General features: G+C 42.7%; 1 protein-coding gene across 7 annotated transcripts in view; it reads right to left on the bottom strand.

Annotated features, from left to right (window-relative positions):
- RPS6KC1 (ribosomal protein S6 kinase C1) overlaps nucleotides 1–19,210 on the bottom strand; it is a 272,706-nt gene that overhangs the window by 247,117 nt on the left and 6,379 nt on the right. For all 7 annotated transcript variants that reach the window (XM_033936540.1, XM_033936545.1, XM_033936541.1 and 4 more), the window contains one exon: nucleotides 17,510–17,545. In XM_033936540.1, coding sequence (XP_033792431.1) covers nucleotides 17,510–17,545 — 36 coding nt within the window. The remainder of the gene's footprint in view (nucleotides 1–17,509; nucleotides 17,546–19,210) is intronic.

The raw sequence follows: 19,210 nt of genomic DNA, 5'->3' as shown, positions 1-19,210 counted from the left end.
ACATATACATAACTTAGGAATAGAGGAGACACAAAAATTGGTTTTATCCTTTGGTCTTGTATGAGTGTCTTTCCTTTTTTTATTGGACTTCCTTGATTATCCGAACCTCTTTTATCCAGACTTCAGATTTAACGGACTGCACCCCAGCGACTACAACTCCCAGTTTGCAATGCATCACTCTCTTCAGCGACGCCAGCGACACTGACAGTCATGAAATATGGTGAAATCCGTCCCAATGCAATGTTCGGGGCTGAGCAGCCACATCCCAGAGGAAAAGAAGGGCTTTTCTCTGCATAATCGTCTTTCACAGCCACCACCTCCAGGAAGGAGGGAGTTATTCACAGAGAGAGGGATATTCGGATTTTCCAGACAATTGCATTTAATGGACACCCCTCCCCCAAACAGTCTGTTAAATCAAGGGTTTACTGTATATCAAGCATGGATAAACAATAAATATCTTATATAGTGGATATGATGGATAGGTGAAGCATGCACAGAACTCACAGTTGTGCGTGTAACCTATAGAATACTATAAGGGGGGCACCGTGAACTAAATTTAAGAAGTGTTATTGTACTGTTAACCCCAGGTATTAACAACAAGGTCTCGCTGTATAAAATGGGACCTGTGCTAAAATAGAACTAGTTTAGTAGTAAAATACCACATCTTAACAGTAGGCTACAGTGATAGCGACACCCCTAAATTAGATTGTAAACAATTTTTATTGACTGAAAACAGGCGGAACCAGAGAAAAATAGTTGTATACAAAAGACATCAAACAGAGGCGGGATATCCGCTAAAACAAATCAGAACATTACAAAAGCATGTGTCATTTATATCCACCCATGAACCCCAGAAATCTTTTCACAATCACCCTCCCAACCCCCTGTTCACCCTACAAACATGGAGAGGGATTGGAAGGTGTTCCCCGGGTGCATGGGGGGCAGATAACCCCATTGCACGAAAAAAAACAACCAAAAAACGACCAGACGTGCCAGTCCCTGAAAAGGAACAAAAGATCGCACATGATTCCCCCAGGGTCTGGGCTCTGATGAAACTACACCCTTAAATTAAATGCAGGCACTTACTCTAGCTCTATGGCTGGCACAAGGGTCCATGCCTAAATTAGGCATATATATTATCAGGTTATACTTGTATTCTATAAGGTAACAAACGTAAATACCTACTTTCCTATATAGGCTACAACCCTGAATATAGCCTACTGTTATAGAATTACCCACACTATAACAAATACAGAGACAGAGAAAATGACAGCAGTTAAATGGCTATATGACCTATCCAGGGCCATCCATACCCTCTACTATCTCTTTCTCTCTCTAAGGAGATCCCACAAGCCTGTCCCAAGCTTTCTTGACTATAGTCACCTTACGAAGCACCCTAGGTCTTTATTATTTCAAACCGTAATATCCACTTCATTTAAAGCCTAAACAAAAATGTGAAACTTGACATGGGGGAAGAGAGATAGTTGGTAAATAGCCATAGAACTTTTCTTCCATTTTCAACTCCTTTCTCCAACCATATAAACATGTATTGTTTTAAATACTTTGTATGTTGACTGTAAACTGCTTAGACTTGTAAACGGTATATACATTTTTTATTAATTCATTAATTAAATCAACCACAGCAACAAACTTCAGTTACAATTCCTCCTAGAACTTGGTATCTGCACACTTTTAATTTGGGTAGTTGGAATCGCTGTTCTTCTTGATTGAAAACCTGCCTAGGAGCTGTGAACACTGCTACCTCAGCTAGCCAGTACAACCACCCATCATGCTCTCTCATTCCAGTGTCAAATTCCAGTACGGACAATCACCCTTACAAGGCTATTTCTCCACTATCACCGCCCTCACCTCAACTGAACTATTCCTGTTTCAGCAGCAGAACTGTTCCAATCTGGGTATGAAAGAAAAAAACTTTTCCACTATTTACTCGTATTTATTTAAACTTTTTCAATACTGCTTAAGAACTAAACTGTTTATATGAGTTAAAACAAACATAATAATTATGACAAACTAAAATCTTAAAATCAACAGGGGAGAGCTATCTTTTCTTTTCCAAAGAAGTCATAAGAATGTGGTGACAAACAATTGGATTTTTAGCTGTTTCTTGAATTGGAACCGATTGATATATTGTCACAACTGATCCACCAAAGCATTCCACATCTTAACACCAGCTATGAAGAATGTCATTGCTCTGGTGTCTGCATAGTAACTTTGCTTCCTTGAGGTTAATAGGTTTTTGTTTAGATTGTAAAGATCTGCTTGGTTTATAGTTCGCAATGACTTGTTGAAAATACCATGGTGTTTGACGATAAACAATTTGATGGATCACAGAAATAACCTTGTGTTGCACTCGAAATAGAACTGGTAACCAGTGTAATTTCTTCAAAATGGGTGTTACATGTGTCATCCTATCTACACCCAAAATTAATCTGGCCACAGCATTTTAACATAAGAAACGCCTTTACCGGATCAGACCGAGATCCATCTAGTCCGGTGCTCTGCACACGCAGCGGCCCTTTTAGGTACTCCTTTTTGGAGACCCGACTGTATCCCTCAATATGATATGCACGAAGGTGTGCATCCAACTTGCACTTGAATCCCAGTACAGTAGTCTCTGCCACAACCTCCTCCGGGAGTGCATTCCAAGCACCCACCACCCGCTGTGTGAAACAGAACTTCCTGACATTTGTCCTGAACCTGCTGCCACTCAATTTCAGGCTATGACCTCTTGTCTGTGTCACATCTGAAAATGTTAGTAATGCTGCTTCTTGGTCTATTTTATCAAATCCTTTTAATATTTTAAAAGTCTCTATCAAATCCCCTCTCAGTCTTCTCTTCTCGAGGGTAAACAGTCCCAGTTTCCACAGTCGTTCTTTGTAGCTCAAATGCTTCATTCCTTTGACAAGTTTCATGGCTCGCCTCTGCACTTTCTCCAACAGTTATATCTCTCTTGAGGTATGGAGACCAGTGTTGGACACAATATTCTAAGTGCGGTCTAACCATTGTTCTATAAAGTGGCATTATGACTTTTTCCGATCTACTCGTGATCCCCTTCTTAATTATGCCTAGCATCCCGTTTGCTTTTTTCGCCGCTGCCGCACATTGTGCCGATGGCTTTAGGGTACTATCAATCAGTACCCCTAAATCCCTTTCTTGTTCGCATTTTGCTAATGTCACCCCCAACATCTTATACTCGTGTTTTGTGTTTTTCTTTCCTAGATGCATCACCTTGCATTTGTTTATGTTAAAGTTCATCTGCCACTTTGTCGCCCACGTTTCCAGCTGGATCAGATCTTTCTGGAGGTCCTCGCAGTCCCTTTGAGAGGCAACCGCCCGACATAGTTTTGTGTCATCTGCAAACTTTATTATATTGCATGTTGTTTCCTCTTCTAGGTCGTTTATAAAAATTTTGTATCAATTGTAACCCTCTTGTCTTGGAAATTCCAAGGTAGAGGGCGTTGCAATAGTCCAAACACTTCTTAAGATAAAGATACCTGTTCCAGCATTAGACTGCTTCTCATACAGATATACACCTTCCTAGAACCCACCCATGATTTCTAATCCTTAAGTGACTTATCACCTCAGCCCTTCTAAAATAATCTATGAAATGATAAACAGCTACTATGTTACTTTTTCCAATTAATTTCTGAAAAATATTTTGATGTTTTTAACACTTGTCTCTTAATACTAATGAGGTTAATTCATACTAACTTTATTTACAGATGAGTCAATTTTCAAAAGGATTTCAATATTTAGTGGCTGACACTAAAAATGCACAAGTCCGCAATCTTTGGATTTTCAACAGAACTATATAAGTTATCAGCGATAATGTCTCTAAATGCCCTAGCACACCCCAGTCAGTGCTAGGGCAGAGCGAGGGCATTCTGCCTAACTATACATATGGCATTATCTGTATTGGTAACTGGTTTAATTCAGACCTATGAAAAAGCAGTCCTAACTTAAACCTCTTTTCTGTATGCCTAGCAGTTGAACATTACCGCTATACAAACGGCTACTGGCAGTGACCAAAAAGAAAGCACAGTTACTTACCGTAACAGGTGTTATCCGGTGACAACAGGCAGAAATTCTCATATGTGGGCAACATCATCCGCAGAGCCCGGTACGGATAGTGAAAAGTGTAATGTCACTTTAAGTTTCAACTAAATTTCACGACTACCCGCACCGCACACGTTTGAGTGCCTCCCTGATCGACGCTAGCTTGTGGTACCTCAGTTCCATAAACAAGCTAAGAAGCCAACCAGGGGAGGTGGGAGGGTTTGTGAGAATATCTGCCTGCAGTCCCTGGACAACACCTGTTACGGTAAGTAACTTTTCTTTATCCTAGGACAAGCAGGCAGCATATTCTCACATGTGGGACTCCCTAGCTTAACTGAAATGGGATGGAGGGAGTGTTGGCCTTAAAGAAGAAAACAAATTCTGAAGTACTGCTTGGCCAAATCTACCCTCTCATCTGTCTAGTTCATTATAATATTAATGATACATGCCTCTACCCTTTTTAAAATAATATTTAGAAACTATATGTTGTAAACCGCTTTGGAAGGTAAACCGGTATATCAAGCCATAATAAATTTGAAACTTGAATTGAGGACTAAGTAGCTGCTTTGCGAATATCTTTAATGGGAGTGAAATGCAGAAAGGCTACCGATGCTGCCATTGCTTGTCCTTGTGGGCTGTTACACGTCCCTCAAGCGGCAACCCAGCCTGAGCATAGCGAAAAGAGATGCAGGCGGCCAACCAAGTGGAAATAGTCTGTTTGGTAACAGGAACTCCCAGTCTGTTAGGATCAAAAGAGATGAAGAGTTGAGATGTCCTTTGGGGCTTAGTTCATTCTAAACATAAGCCAAGGCTTGCTTGCAGTCCAAGGTATGCAGAGCCTTTTCTCCAGGATGAGAATTCAGTTTCGAAAAGAAAACTGGAAGTACAATGGACTGATTGAGATGAAAATCCGTGACAACTTTTGGAAGAAACTTAGGATGAGTTCTGAGAACAATTTTGTCATGGTGAAAAACAGTGTAAGAAGGGTCACAGACTAGTGCTTGGAGTTCACTCACCTATCAAGCAGAAGTGGCACAAATTAAGAAAACTACTTTCCAGTTAAATACTTGAGAGGAGTACTTGCAAGAGATTCAAATGGAGGCTTCATTAGAAGTCAGGACGACATTGAGATCCCAAAGAACTGGAGGTGGTTTGAGCGGGAGCTTGGAGTTCAAAAGTCCTTTCATACCTGGAAAGCAGCGAATGCGTAGCCAGAGATTTATTATTAAAAAGAGCATGGAAGGTACCCATTCCATTTTAGTATTATCTTCCACACATCTCGGAAATATTTTCATCTACCTCTACAGGCCTATCCTATTTATTCCACCATGTGAGTGGCATGGTGGTGGTTATGCTCTTTATTAAAGGTTCACTCTGATTCCACACCCCTGTTGCCAATTTGGGGCAATCCAAACTTTGAATCGGGTAGAACCTCTCCAGGTTATCAGTTAGTTTTTGCAGAAGACAGGAAAGCAGAAAAAAGAAAAACTGGAACCAACTTGATGGAAAAATAAATCTCCAGATAAAACAAGGAATTTATAGACAGAAATATGTTAGCTTTGGGAAATGTATGAGTAGATGTCTTTGTATTGTGTTTAATAGAAAAGGAAAATCATTTCTGGTTTTATTTCTTAATGTATTTATTTTTCTATACTGTTCTCCCAGGAAAGTTCAGAACAGTTTACATGAATATATTCAGGTACTCAAGCATTTCTCCAGTGTTGTTGACCCTTGCTGTGGCTGGTAGAGATCCCCAAGCACTGCTAGCTGATGACCTCTTCCAAAGGCGGCCAGAACTCCCTTCTACCAAGCATAGCAGTCACTGGCAGCATCCCTGAACCACTGAGGTGCCAGCATCTGTGACTCAGGGACACTGCTGCTGACTGCCAAGCTGGGCAAAAGGAACCCCCCGGCTACCTTCAGAGGAAGTCCTAAACTGACATAACTTGAGGGTCATCATCAGCTGGAGTATTTATATTTACATTAGAGGCTCTGGCAGAGACCCATTTACAAAGTATGCATTCTTCCCAATTAATATTTCCAAATTAGTAAAGTGTCTTTGCTTATTTGTAAATGGGTCACTACCAGAGCCTTTAATTCAATAGAATAATTAAATGAAATAACTACTTCTGAAGTTTATGGGGACGGGTGGGGACAGAAGAGATTATTTGCGGGGATAGATTCAATTTCCAACAGGGACAGGTTTGATTCCAGCGGGGACAGGCAGAAATGGGTTTGATTTCTGTTCCCATGCAGTTCCCTAGCTCACGGAGGGTCGCCAAATTTACATAAGATCAGTTGCTGGTGATAGAGATCAACACATGCCACGGAAAGAGGCATGGGTAGATAGGAGGGCGGAGAACTACCAGCAAACACTACATCATTGTGTCAATCTTAGGTGTGCTAGTGCTATTGGATGAAGGGGAAGGGAGGGGAGGTGAAATCATCGGCTTTCAACAATCACGTATAAAACACGCCTTTAATACATCCCTCGAGACACGTGCTTTAGAGATTTTTTTCCCCACCCCCATCTCTATATTACTATAATTTATGTGACGAGTGCATTTAAAAAATTTTTTAGCATGAGCCACAGCCAGAAACATGCGCCCGAGACATGCTTTTCACAGTACTGGCACCCTCGGACCAGACAGTAATTTTGGGTCATTAAAAGCTGGTGCTTCGTTTGGAGAATCACCGGCAATGATAGAGAATCACCCAGAGTGCTCATTTAAATATTAATGAGTCCATTTTACTACCATTTTAATAGTAATGACCTCATTGTACTTCATTTGCATGGCAATCGGGGGCTTCTAGGAAGCTCAGAAAGACCACGGTGAGCTGTTCTGTAATCGGGTGGTAAAATACTGGCACTCTAAACTGGCTGCAACCAGAGGCGCGCGCTGAAGAAAATTACAGTTTTTAGGGGCTCCGACGGGGGGTTTTGTTGGGGAGCCCCCCCAGTTTACTTAATAGAGATCGCGCCGGCGTTGTGGGGGGTTTGGGGGGTTGTAACCCTCCACATTTTACTGTAAACTTAACTTTTTCCCTAAAAACAGGGAAAAAGTGAAGTTTTCAGTAAAATGTGGGGGGTTACAACCCCCCACACCCCCCACAACGCGGCGCGATCTCTATTAAGTAAAGTGGGGGGGTTCCTCCCCCCCCGGCCCCCCCGTCGGAGCCATAAAAACAGTAATTTTCTGCGGCGCACACCTCCGCGCTGTGCTCAATTGTCTGCACGCACCTTTGTCCCGGCGCGCTTTTGACCTGACACCGTTTAGAGGCCATCGTTAAAAGCACGCTAAGTTCTGAGAATCCGGCCCTTATAGACTGTTTGGGTCCAGCTCACAGACACAGATGTGCATGCGTTTCCCCACCTGTTTTATTATGACCGTTCTTAAATATCCCAAGTTCTTAAATATCCCCTTCTGTTCATTAAGCTCTTCATAGTGTTCTTAAATTTCACTTATGTCTGAAATACCAGCATGGGCTTCTGTGCTATTTAGATTCATGGTGGTTAGAATGAATACTAAGGATAATTTTTTTTTCTAGCTTTCATTTCTAATGTCTGAGGACTGAAATATAAATCAGAACAAAAAAAAGAGATCAGACTGGTATTTTGTTTCCAAATGAATCATTAAAAAAAACTGTTCTGCTAATATTGCTCCATTAAAGCAGCTGCAGTTCTGCATAAGCAGTTTTCTCTGCTGAACAATTGCTCTATATGCTTTGTTTGGAGAAAAATAAAATTTTTTTGCAGGGGTTGTTGTCCCTCCCAAGGGGGAGAAGAAGTTTTTGGCCTCCTTTTCATTCTTTTCTAACCTAACAGCTGTTAGAAAGAAATTATACATAAGGGGTTGAGAATGTCTGTCTGGGAGCAGAATAACTCTGAGAATTTAACAGAATGGGATCAAATTTTGGCACGGGGAACATCAGTGAAAAGAGACATTTGAGTCTGAAAATGGGCCAAACTAGATTAGCAGTTCCAGAGAAATGAGCTCGCTCCAAAAGTGGTCTTGTGCATTTCCATGGGAGAAGCAATTCACCTTCTGCAGCACTGAAACTTTGATATTGTGAAATAGCAGTTTAATCAATTGCTTCTTTCAGACTCTTTTCTTTATCATCAAGCTTATATCCCATACCATCCAGCAGATCTAAACAGGTTACGAAGGAAAATGTACATAGATCATAAGCACACACAAAATATCACATACGCAGCAAATTGAGGCCCAAATTCCATGAACGGCATCCTAAGTTGCATGTACAGATTTATGTGTGCAACTTAATTGTTTTAACAGGCCAATTTGTGACAATAATTGGAAATTAAGACTAATTGATGCTAATTGCCACTAATTAGAAGTTATACGCACAACTTTGTAGGCGCATTCTATAAAGTGGTGAGCAGCAGGTCTAGTGCACTCATCTCAAAAGGGGGCATGGCCAGGTGATGAGCATGGGCAGATTGTGCGCAATTTAGGGACTTAAATTCTTTTATAGAATCACACTAATAGGGGTGTAATCAAAAAACTAAAACATCCCCAAAAAAATCCCCACCTAAGCCAGTAATTGGAGGTCCTAATCGATGGGACATCCAAATGTCGATAAAATCATTTTCCTGGCATCTAGCAAGATGTTTCACCCGCTGTGTGACCAGAATTAAAGGGGACATGTTAAGAGATGTATTATTTGCATGCTTTGGATGGGCTAGACTTGGATGTCTTATAGGGATAATTAAGCATTTTGCAAAACATCCTGGACTGAACTTAGATGTTTTGGACTAGACCTCTTTTGGAAATGTCTAAGTGTCAAAAAGGTACCCAAACTGACCAGATGACCACTGGAGGGAATAAGTAATGACCTTCTCACACTTCCCCAGTGGTAACTGATTCCCTCCCACCCCCCAAAAAAATCTGAATGAAATGAGTACATACCTGTCTCTAGAACAGCAGAACCAAGTTACTGGATGCTGTAGGCGATTGCTTCCTGGAACGACTGGTCAAGGAAAATACAAGAGGAAATGCAATTCTGGACTTAATTCTAAATGGACTACGAGGACTGGCACAAGGTATAGAAATAGAAGGGACGCTGGGAAACAGTGATCACAAAATGATGCACTTCAACCTGGACACAAAAACAAAACATCAATCCAGAACGACGGCCACGGCACTGAACTTCCGAAAAGGGAACTATGAAGGGATGAGAGTCATGGTGGGTAAAAGATTAGGAAGAGGATAAGCACTGTAAAAACACTAGAGCAAGCATGGTCCCTTTTTAAGGACACAGTCACCAAGGCGCAAAATCTATATATACCGCATATCAACAAGGGTTTCAAGAGGAAAAAGAACAAGGAACCAGCATGGCTCACTGTAGAGGTGAAGGCTAGAGAATGACACGGGGAGCGATCCCCGCAGCGAACCGCTGCGTGGCTGCGGTTTGGCTGCGGGTTATGGTGACCTCATTAGCAAATCGCCGCAGACGCGGGGACAAATCCTTTCACCGCCCGCAAAAATGGTGAATAGATTTGTCCCCGCAGGCCAATGTCCCCCCTTCTAGGAACCGCTATTTACCTGTGTTTCACCGTGCTCCTCATTTGTCAGATCAACCCTTCCTGCCAATAGAACCCGCCCCCCCCCCCCGACGATCACCCTCAGCCCTTCATGCCGACAGAACTAGCCCTCCCCAACGATCGCGGCAGGAGGGTACCCATCCCCTCCTGCCTACCCCAACAGCCCCCCCGACGATCGCAGCAGGAGGATATCCAACCCCTCCTGCCAGCTCCCCAACAGCCCCCCTATGATCACTGGTAGGAGGGTGCCCAACCCCTCCTGCCGGCACCCCCAACGGCCCCCTATATCGCCAATAGGAAGGTGCCCAACCCCTCCTGCCGGACCCCCCCCCCAACGAACCCTCCCACACCGGAACCCCCTTAGTCTTACTTTCTAAGTTGGACCGGACAGCTCCTCGCTCGTCTGGCCAGCAGGCCTGCCTCCGTCCAAATGAGGCGGGCCCGCCCCTCCCCTCCCCTGCCTAACCCACAGGATCCTAGGGACTGATTGGCCCAAGCACCTAGGGCCCCTCCTATAGCGGGAGTGGCTTTAGGTGCCTAGACCAATCAGGCCCTAGGATCCTGTGGGTTGGGCAGGGTAGGGGCGGGCCCGCCTCATTTGGACGGAGGCAAGCCTGCTGGCCATACGTGTGAGGAGCCGTCCGGTCCAACTTGGAAAGTAAGACTAAGGGGGTTCCGGGGTGGGAGGGTTCGTTGGGGGGGGTCCAGCAGGAGGGGTTGGGTACCCTTCTGCTGCGATTGTCGGGAGGGCCGTTGGGGGGGGTCTACAGGAGGGGTTGGGTGCCCTCCTGCCGTGATCGCTGGGGGGAGGGGAGACTTGCAGCCGTAGCCGCGGTCACTATGCTAATCACGGCAGGGAGATCTTTGCCGCGATTAGGTACAGCGGCCGCGTCTACTTACCATGTAGGCTAACATTGTAAGCATTTAAAGTACATGTCGTGTTTGTTTTTGCATTGCTAGCCCCAGGGGTGGTGGAAGATTAGTGATTGAAAAACTGTATGAAAAATAACTATTTTAAATTTAGTGATCAAAATGTGTCAGTTTTGAGAATTTATATTAATTAATTTTTTCTCTGCGTGTTTTGTTTTTGTATAGTTATTAACTAATATTTAACTAAGTTTTAAAGTTTTAAAGAATGTTTCCTTTATACGTAAATAAAGAAAAGTATATAAAATCGTACCCGTTTGAGGCTTTTATGTATGCAGCGGTGACGGTGACGGGGCGGTGAATGGGGTTGCAGTGGCGGTGACGGGGCGGTGAATGGGGTGGCAGTGGCGGTGACGGGGCGGTGAAGGGAATGGCGGTGACGGGGCGGTGCAGAGGATGGTGAGACGGGGACGGGGCGGTGACGGGGACCAATTTTTTCACCGTGTCATTCTCTAGTGAAGGCAGCGATCAAAGACAAGAAGACTCCGTTTAAGGAATGGAAAAGGATGAAAATGGACAAAAACTGGAAAAAGCACAAACAACATCAAAGCAAGTGTCTTAAGGCATTAAGAGGGGCCAAAAGAGAATATAAGGAAAAAATAGCCAAGGAGACAAAAACTTTTAAGCCGTTCTTTCGATATATTAAGGGGAAATGACCTACAAAGGAAGTGGTGGGGCCATTAGAAGACCATGGAATAAAGGGAGTACTAAAGAAGGACAAAGTTATCGCCAACAAACTGAACACATTTTTTGCGTCTGTATTTACCGAAGAGGACATATCCGATATACCAGAATCCGACAGGCTATACACAGGAAATGAAGATGGGAAACTGACAGGGTCGACGGTCAGTCTAGAAGAGGTATACAGGCAGATTGATAGGCTTAAAAACGATAAATCCCTGGGACCGGACGACAGCCATCTGAGGGTAATCAAGGAACTGAAAGGGATTATAGCTGAACTGCTTCAACTAATAGCCAATCTGTCGATCAAATCAGGAAGTATTCCGGAAGACTGGAAAGTAGCGAATGTTACTCCGATCTTCAAGAAAGGTTCGAAGGGAGATCGGGGAAACTACAGACCAGTGAGCCTGACTTCGATACCGGGAAAGATGGTAGAGAGGCGCTGATAAAGGACCGCATCATTGATCACCTTGACGGACACAATCTGATGAGGACCAGCCAGCATGGCTTCAGAAAAGGAAGGTCTTGCTTGACAAACTTACTGCACTTCTTCGAGGGAGTAAACAAGCAGATAGACAAGGGTGCCTATCAAATTCTATAAAAAAAAAAATAAGAACCTATTGCAATGCACTTAGCACTGCTTAACACCTAAATGGGCATTTTTATGGGCAGATTGTGAGTTAGACACCCCTAAATGTGATTCTCCAAAAACTTAGGTGCCTGAAATAGAGGCTTCTAAAATCCTCACCTACATTTCAGGCACCTAAGTTTTTGCATAGGCGCCGCTAGCGATGATTCTGTAAATGACGCCCAAGTGTGACCAACACGTACCCAGTGTCATTTTTTAGACACTGACCAGTTTAGGCACCATTTATAGAATCAGCCCCTGAGTCTTTTTTTGGCAGGGAGGGCGGAATTTCTCTGTAATCCTCAACCTCGGTACATTTTCAAACTTTCTGTATCTGTCTCCCAGTCTATTCCATTTTTATAAGGTAATTTGGCCCTCTTTCAACCCCTTATTCAAAATTTCTTTCCAGCATTCCATTGGGTCAGAAAGAATAAAAAAGGTGCACACCTTGTATTAAAAAAAAAAGCATGCATGAAGAAATATAATACATCAAGCCAAAAAGAACTAGCATAGTAAGAAGCAATAATGAAACTTCAATCATATGATTTGTTTATAAAGTATAAGTTATTGTTCTAGGAAATGAAGAAATCTCCTTTGATGTCACCCATGACAATTCAGCTGTTGTGCATATCACCAACTCAGAAGGAAAAGGTGCTTTCCCATTTTACTGAATTTATGGAAGGCTCGGAGATATTTGTTTTTACTTCCCCACTCAAATCTACCCAAACCAAGTTTATTTATTGTTTGATATACCGACCATCAACATATATCTGGTCGATTTACAATACTAAAAATATAAAATTTAAAAATAAATGGGAAGTGGGGTAAAAGCAAATTGTGGCGTAAACATTGACCTGACTAGATATGTGAGGATTTAGGATGGGGGAGGTTGATAATTACATTGTATAAATAAAAGTAAAAGGAGGTACGAAAGGAAGGAAAAAACAGCAAGGTAATGGGGGGAGGGTCGCTTCATTGAAGCGGTTCTCATGAAAAGTAAGCTGCAATTGGACAGAAGGAATTGTATATTGTGCTTTGCTATGCATCTTGGAACAGAAAAGTTTTGAGATTGGTTTTAAATTTTTTGAAGGCATTTTAGTGGTGGAGATGAGATGGCATGGCATTCCAAAGTATGGGGGCCATGGCAGGGAAAATTGTGCTTCTGGTATAATAAAGTTCTTTGATTGGTGGGATGGTCAGTAGGGTCTGATCAGCTGGTCTGAGGGCCCTAGATGAGGAGTATGGGATGATATGTTTGTCAAGAAAAGCTGGAGATCGTGTGAGTTTTATTTTGAAAACAAGCATATTTTATATGTGGTGTGGTGTGAAACTGGAAGCCAATAGGGAACCCTCAATAGGGCTGCCAACTAGCCAGTTTATATCCTCCTGGGTATTTTTTTTTTCCTATTTCAAAACTAGCTGCCAGCAGAGGTTAAATGACATTGAGAGAAAAATCAGTTTTTAAGCAGCAGCTGAGCAACAAATGGGTAGCACAAAGTGACAGTTTAACTTTAATTACCTGTTTGATCCTTCAGAGCCCTAGATGGGACCAGCCACTGCCAACACCAACACCATACAAGTCTGGAGAGCAGCCTCCATCTCCAAAGGTGATCTGGGCCAAACATCTGCCAACTCCACAGCCACAGCTCTGGATGAACTGAACAGTAGGTGTGGTTCGCATGGGTTGACCATAGGCCCTGCTAAAACCCTACCTCCATGGCAGCCAGAGGATCAGAAAAGCAGTGTACAGGCCTTCTGCTTCTCCACACCCACTCCCAATGTTTTGAGACCAGGACAGCAGTAAGTTCAGTGCCAAAAGGCCCAAAATGGAGTCTTGGTTTATATTCAAGTCTACACTCGAGTATTTCTCTACTGTAGTTTAAAAAAATATCAGATTGCAAGTAAGGGCCAGGCCTGATATGCATACAGCCAGCTGATTCCACCCGGCAGCGGCTGCAGCCACGCTGATCCACCATGCTGTTTGACGGCCGCCAAGAGCAGGGGAGAGTGAGGAGTCAGTGGCGCATCTGGATTGTAAGCAGCCCTGCCTTCAGTCCCGGTCCTGCTTAAACCATCTGGTGAAGCTAGACACTGCAGGGAACTTCCATTTTTCCAAATCACTATAGGCTCTGCCAGTCTCAATCCCACCCCTCAAAATCAGGAAGTAACTTCAGAAGGGGACGGGATCGAGGACAGCAGAGCTTATATTAATTTGGCAAAAGGGAAGGCCCCCGCGGTGTCTGCCTTCATTATTGCCAGATGGTTTAGCAGGACCAGGACCAAAAGCAGAGCTACTCGCAATCCAAATGCACCGCTGACTCCTCACTCTCCCCTCCTCCTAGCAGCCGGCAAATACCATGGAGGACTGCCGTGGCTGCCACCGGAAGGAATCAGCTGCCTGCCTGCATGTTGGACCTTCCTCTGACCGGCAACTCTATTCCCCAGAGCCCCTTGTATGTAGTAGTAGTAGTAGTAGTAGTAGTAGTAGTAGCAGCAGCAGCAGCAGCAAATGATAAAAGGTGCTGGGGAGAGATTTTGGATGGAGGTGGAGGAAGAGAGAGAGAGAGAGAGAGAGAGATGAGGTGTTGGAGGAAAGAGGGGAGAAGATATGCTGGATGGAGGGGTAAGACAGTAGATACTGATTAGAAATGTGAAAATAAAGGGGGAAAGAGAAGATGCTGGAAGGGTGAGAGACGGAAGAGTTAGCAAAAAAACAAAACAAAACTGGAGTAAAGGATGAGGGAGATGGAAAGCTGTTAACAGAAGCAGATAGAGATGCAGAAAAATAAATGGAGGAAAACTGAAAGGAAAAGGTTTTAGTTAGAGATGGATGTAGGAGAGGAAGTGAAGACAGGAAGGAAAGAAAAGGCAGATAGACTGCAGACCCTGGAAAGAAAATTAAGAAAAAGACAGAATAAAGCAGAAACTGGAAACTAGGATAAACATGAATAAAATGGGCAGACAACAAAGGTAGAAAAAAAGAATTTTATTTTTAATTTCATGAATAGAAAATGTAGTTTTACTGTAAATTTGCACTGCTTTCTTTTTATATTCCAAAGTGTAGAGTGCTGTTTTTCTTTCTCTGTTGTTGAACTGCATATCTTACCAATCTTAAAGTTTAAGTTTGATTTTTGTCTACACTTATTTAAGGTCATGATTGCTTGTAGTTGCGTTTTCCTATGTAGGAGACTTGTTGTGATATATGCATCACAGTTATTTGTATTATGTTTAGGTTATGGTTAAGAGGCTGGAGGAGTTACCCTACAGTGAGAGATTGGAGAAACTGGGCCTCTTCTCCCTTGAAAAGAGGAGATTGAGAGGAGACATGATGGAAACATTGAAAATACTGAAGGGAACAGACTTAGTAGATAAAGACAGGTCATTCACCCGCTCCAAGGTAGAGAGAACGAGAGGGCACTCTCTAAAGTTGAAAGAGGATAGATTCCGTACAAACGTAATCTTCTTCACCAAGAGAGTGGTAGGAAACTGAAACGCTCTTCCAGAGTCTGTTATAGGGGAAGACACCCTCCAGGGATTCAAGACAAAGTTGGACAAGTTCCTGCTAAACTGGAACATACGCAGGTGAGGCTGGACTCATTTAGAGCACTGGTCTTTGACCTGAGGGCCGCCGTGTGAGCGGACTGCTGGGCACGATGAATCACTGGTCTGACCCAGCAGCGGCAATTCTTATGTTGTTCTTATGATGGGGAGGGTGAGCAGTCTTTATAGATTGGCTCATCAAGATAACCCAAATTTCTAACCTCAGTTTATATTTGAGTCAACCTTTTTCCCCCTTTTTGGAAAGAAAAAAAGGATACCTCGGTTTATATTCAGGTATGTACAGTAATTCAAACCTATGCATTTAGCCTCAGAGACAGCCAAACCAGTCTGCCAAATAATGTTACTAAGATGTGTTAACATTACAAGCAATTTGAAAAAAATAAGTTTTAAGTACTTCAAATTTAGAATAAAGCAATTCGGACCGTAAATATGGAGGTAGGCTTTTCCAAAGCATAAGTGCTAAGAAAAAGTACACAACTGTTATAGTAGATTCATAGTAAGGAGAGGGAAGAACCAATCTATGTGAATCCAATGAACGCAACTGTTTAGAGCAGGGGTGTTCAACCTTCGAGCCGAGGGCCACATGTGGCCCCGTGAAGTATTTTGTGTGGCCCCGTCGAGGGCGATGCAGTGTTTTCCTCTGCTGCCCCCGGGTGTTTACCGTCTTGCCAGCTCCCTCCTCCGTCTTGCTGCAGCGTTTGCGCAGCCCCAGAAACATTTTTTTCGGCCAATGCGGCCCAGGGAAGCTAAAAGGTTGGACACCCCTGGTTTAGAGGGAGTATATGGAATAGAAATATTAGCCAAATAAGAAGGTATCCCAAAATGTAAAGCCTTTAAAGATAAACATAAAATTTTGAATTTACACCTTTACTGAACAGGAAGCCAACGAAAGCAAATTAATAATGGTAAAAATATAAGCACGCATTTTGACTTTACAAAGAAACTTAGCTGCAGAATTCTGAAGAGTTTATAACTGTCATATAAAAGACTCTGTAATTCCACAAAAAAAAAACAGAATTACAGTAATCCAACCTAGAGCTAACAAAGGCATGTAACATTGAATGAATGGAAATAAGTCCAGCATAGATGCAATGGAAATGGATGGTAAATATGTGGTGACTCATGTTACATTAACTTGGACACCATCTCGGTTAGGTGTGATTTATGCTCCAAACACATATGATAAGCAATTTAACAGGTATCTGATAGGGGTTGTGCTTGGCTTTGAGCATATGGAGAGTTTGTTCATATGGGGAGTGATTTAAATATGGTGTGGGATCCTCTCTTGGATAGGTCGGTGGGGGGGGAAGGTTTGCTGGTACCATTTCTGTTCTTCCCTTGCCACTCTTATGGAACATTTTTATAAAATTTGGAGAATTGTGGGGGTATTCACTCAATTGGAATAAATCTGAGATTTTTTCCCATGGATCCAGGCAGTCACACTGCATGGGAGGGGGGAGAGATTTCCACTCAAATGGGTTAATACATTTTTCTGTTACCTAGGCATCCGACAGGCAGCACACTTCCTAAGTCTTTACGATTTGAATATAACTCATCTTATGGACATTACGAAATACCAGTTAGCTCTGTGGCATCAATTGCCTTTGACGTTATCTGGGTGGATCAGACCCTTCCTCTTCAGGTATTACAGAAAGATTTTAAACAATTGCACGCTTTACATGTTAAAGTTTTGTTGGAAAGAGAAAAACATACATTGAGGTCACAACTTTTAAATGGCAGTTGGAAGCTTCCCCAAGAATTGGGGTTTGGGAGAAAAACCCTTTGTCAAACTAAATAATAAATATTGATATTCTCTGTTGTAGCAGAGGCACAAAAATTGTGTGTCAAACAGTATTAAACAACCTACAACCCTTCAATTTAAAACTGGCTCAGTGGTTAATTTTGACAACACAATGAAAATACTGCCATGACATGCAAACTATTGTAAACAGGTTATTTAAGTAATGGCTGTATTTCCATTAGTATTCCCTCTGTATTCAATATAAATTAGCCAGATATACTAGAAGAATTTGATGAGAACAGAACCAACCAACCAATGGAAAACAGGTTACCTCTTGGACATCCTCTGGATTTCGTCTTGAAACAATCTAAAAAACAAACAAAGACAAACCCAATCAGTTTCTTGAACTTAAGAAGACTGACTGAGAAATCATGGCCATTCTGGACACCATAACACTGCATGAAAGCCATCATATGCTTGGTATGTCTTCACTTGCTGCAGGGAAGCAGCTTTGTATATGTAGAGTGGAATGAGGATCCGAAGGCAGTCTCGGATCCAAAATGCAAAATATTCCAAGCTGTTTGCACTTTCGGCTGAGGTCAGTCAAAGGGTAGAAGAGACTATGTATGATGAAAACATACTAAGGGGTCCTTTTATCAAGCTGCGGTAGGGGTTTAACGTGCGTAATACCGCCCGTTAAACCACCTGCCGCGCTAGCCGCTAACACCTACATTGAGCAGGCGTTAGTTTTTTAGCCGGCCGTGGGGGTTAGCGCGTGATGAAATGTCCAACGCCCTAACCCCGCTAGCGCGGCTTGATAAAAGGACCCCTAAGTTATAAGAAACATTTTTCACACTTATTGTTGCTTTCCACCCCCCTCCCAAGAAGTTCTCATGTTTTAGTCTCCTAGTCAAGCCCCCTCACCAGCCTTCTGTGCCTCAGATTTGCACATGCCCTGCTTCAGATGCTATCCACAATTGGCAGGTACACAACTATTTCCTCGTACACTGTAATCCCTCAGTTAAAGGGCTGAATTATAATCTTTTCTTGTATTATTCTTCCCCACTATTAGTCTTTTTTTTTTTCTGGGTAGCAAGCAACAACTATTCAGTACTGCATATGTAGAAAATCCAAGCCTCTTATCAAATTAAAAGTGTCTCGCTAGCATTCAAATGGGAACCCTGTTCCAATGATTTGTGAATTAGCAGAATCAGTAAACACCTTCCTATCAGTTTCAATAGATACATATTTATTTCTGTTATCTAAGCCGTCTCTTTACTCTAACTGATACTCCGTGTAAAAACACAATAACAACTGTTTGTCTTTACTGCGTAATAGTCTCATGAGTCCATCTCTCTTGAACACTGCACTATTTTTTTTAAACTACAGGGAATAAGTGCTGTTCTTCTAAATCTCATTAAGAAAAAGATTAAGAGCCAATCTGTACTAACCTGGTTTCTCATATAAACAAACTACAGTTCTCATCCTCCAAAACCCACCTTTTTACCTGAGTCTCTTAAACACACCCCTAACCTTTATTTTTACCCCAGCAAAATTTATACTACCTCAATGAATGTGCCCTCCACTCGACTTACAGATGTAACTAACCTCCTCTTCTATTAAACTGCGCTAGCAGTTTGTAGTGCAGACAGCCGCGCTGAATGGCCCACAATGCTCCCGACGCTCATAGAAATTCTATGAGCGTCGGGAGCAGCGCGGGCCATTCAGCGCGGCTCACCACGTTAAAAACTGCTAGCACAGTTTCATAGAAGAGGTGGCAAGTCTCTAGTCGTACACTCTGGGCTCAACCACGCAAGATCTTATCCCTCTACTATATGTACCTATACCAAGAATGCCTAAAATTGTCCTTTACTTTGATTACATTGTATCTCTAGCTAATATACTTATAGGGCCTATCATTGCCATGCCACTGGGCTCAGCCCCCAAATCATGTATTCATTCCTCCATGCAATTTATATGACTTATCCCTCCGACGCTGTCCATTCTGTTCATGAGAATCATCCCTCTGCTG

This window comes from Geotrypetes seraphini, chromosome 3 (assembly GCF_902459505.1).
Source record: "Geotrypetes seraphini chromosome 3, aGeoSer1.1, whole genome shotgun sequence".
NCBI classification, from domain to species: Eukaryota; Metazoa; Chordata; class Amphibia; order Gymnophiona; family Dermophiidae; genus Geotrypetes; species Geotrypetes seraphini.
The sequence above is the reverse complement of the archived record's forward strand: the minus strand, read 5'-3'. Positions and strand labels throughout refer to the sequence as shown.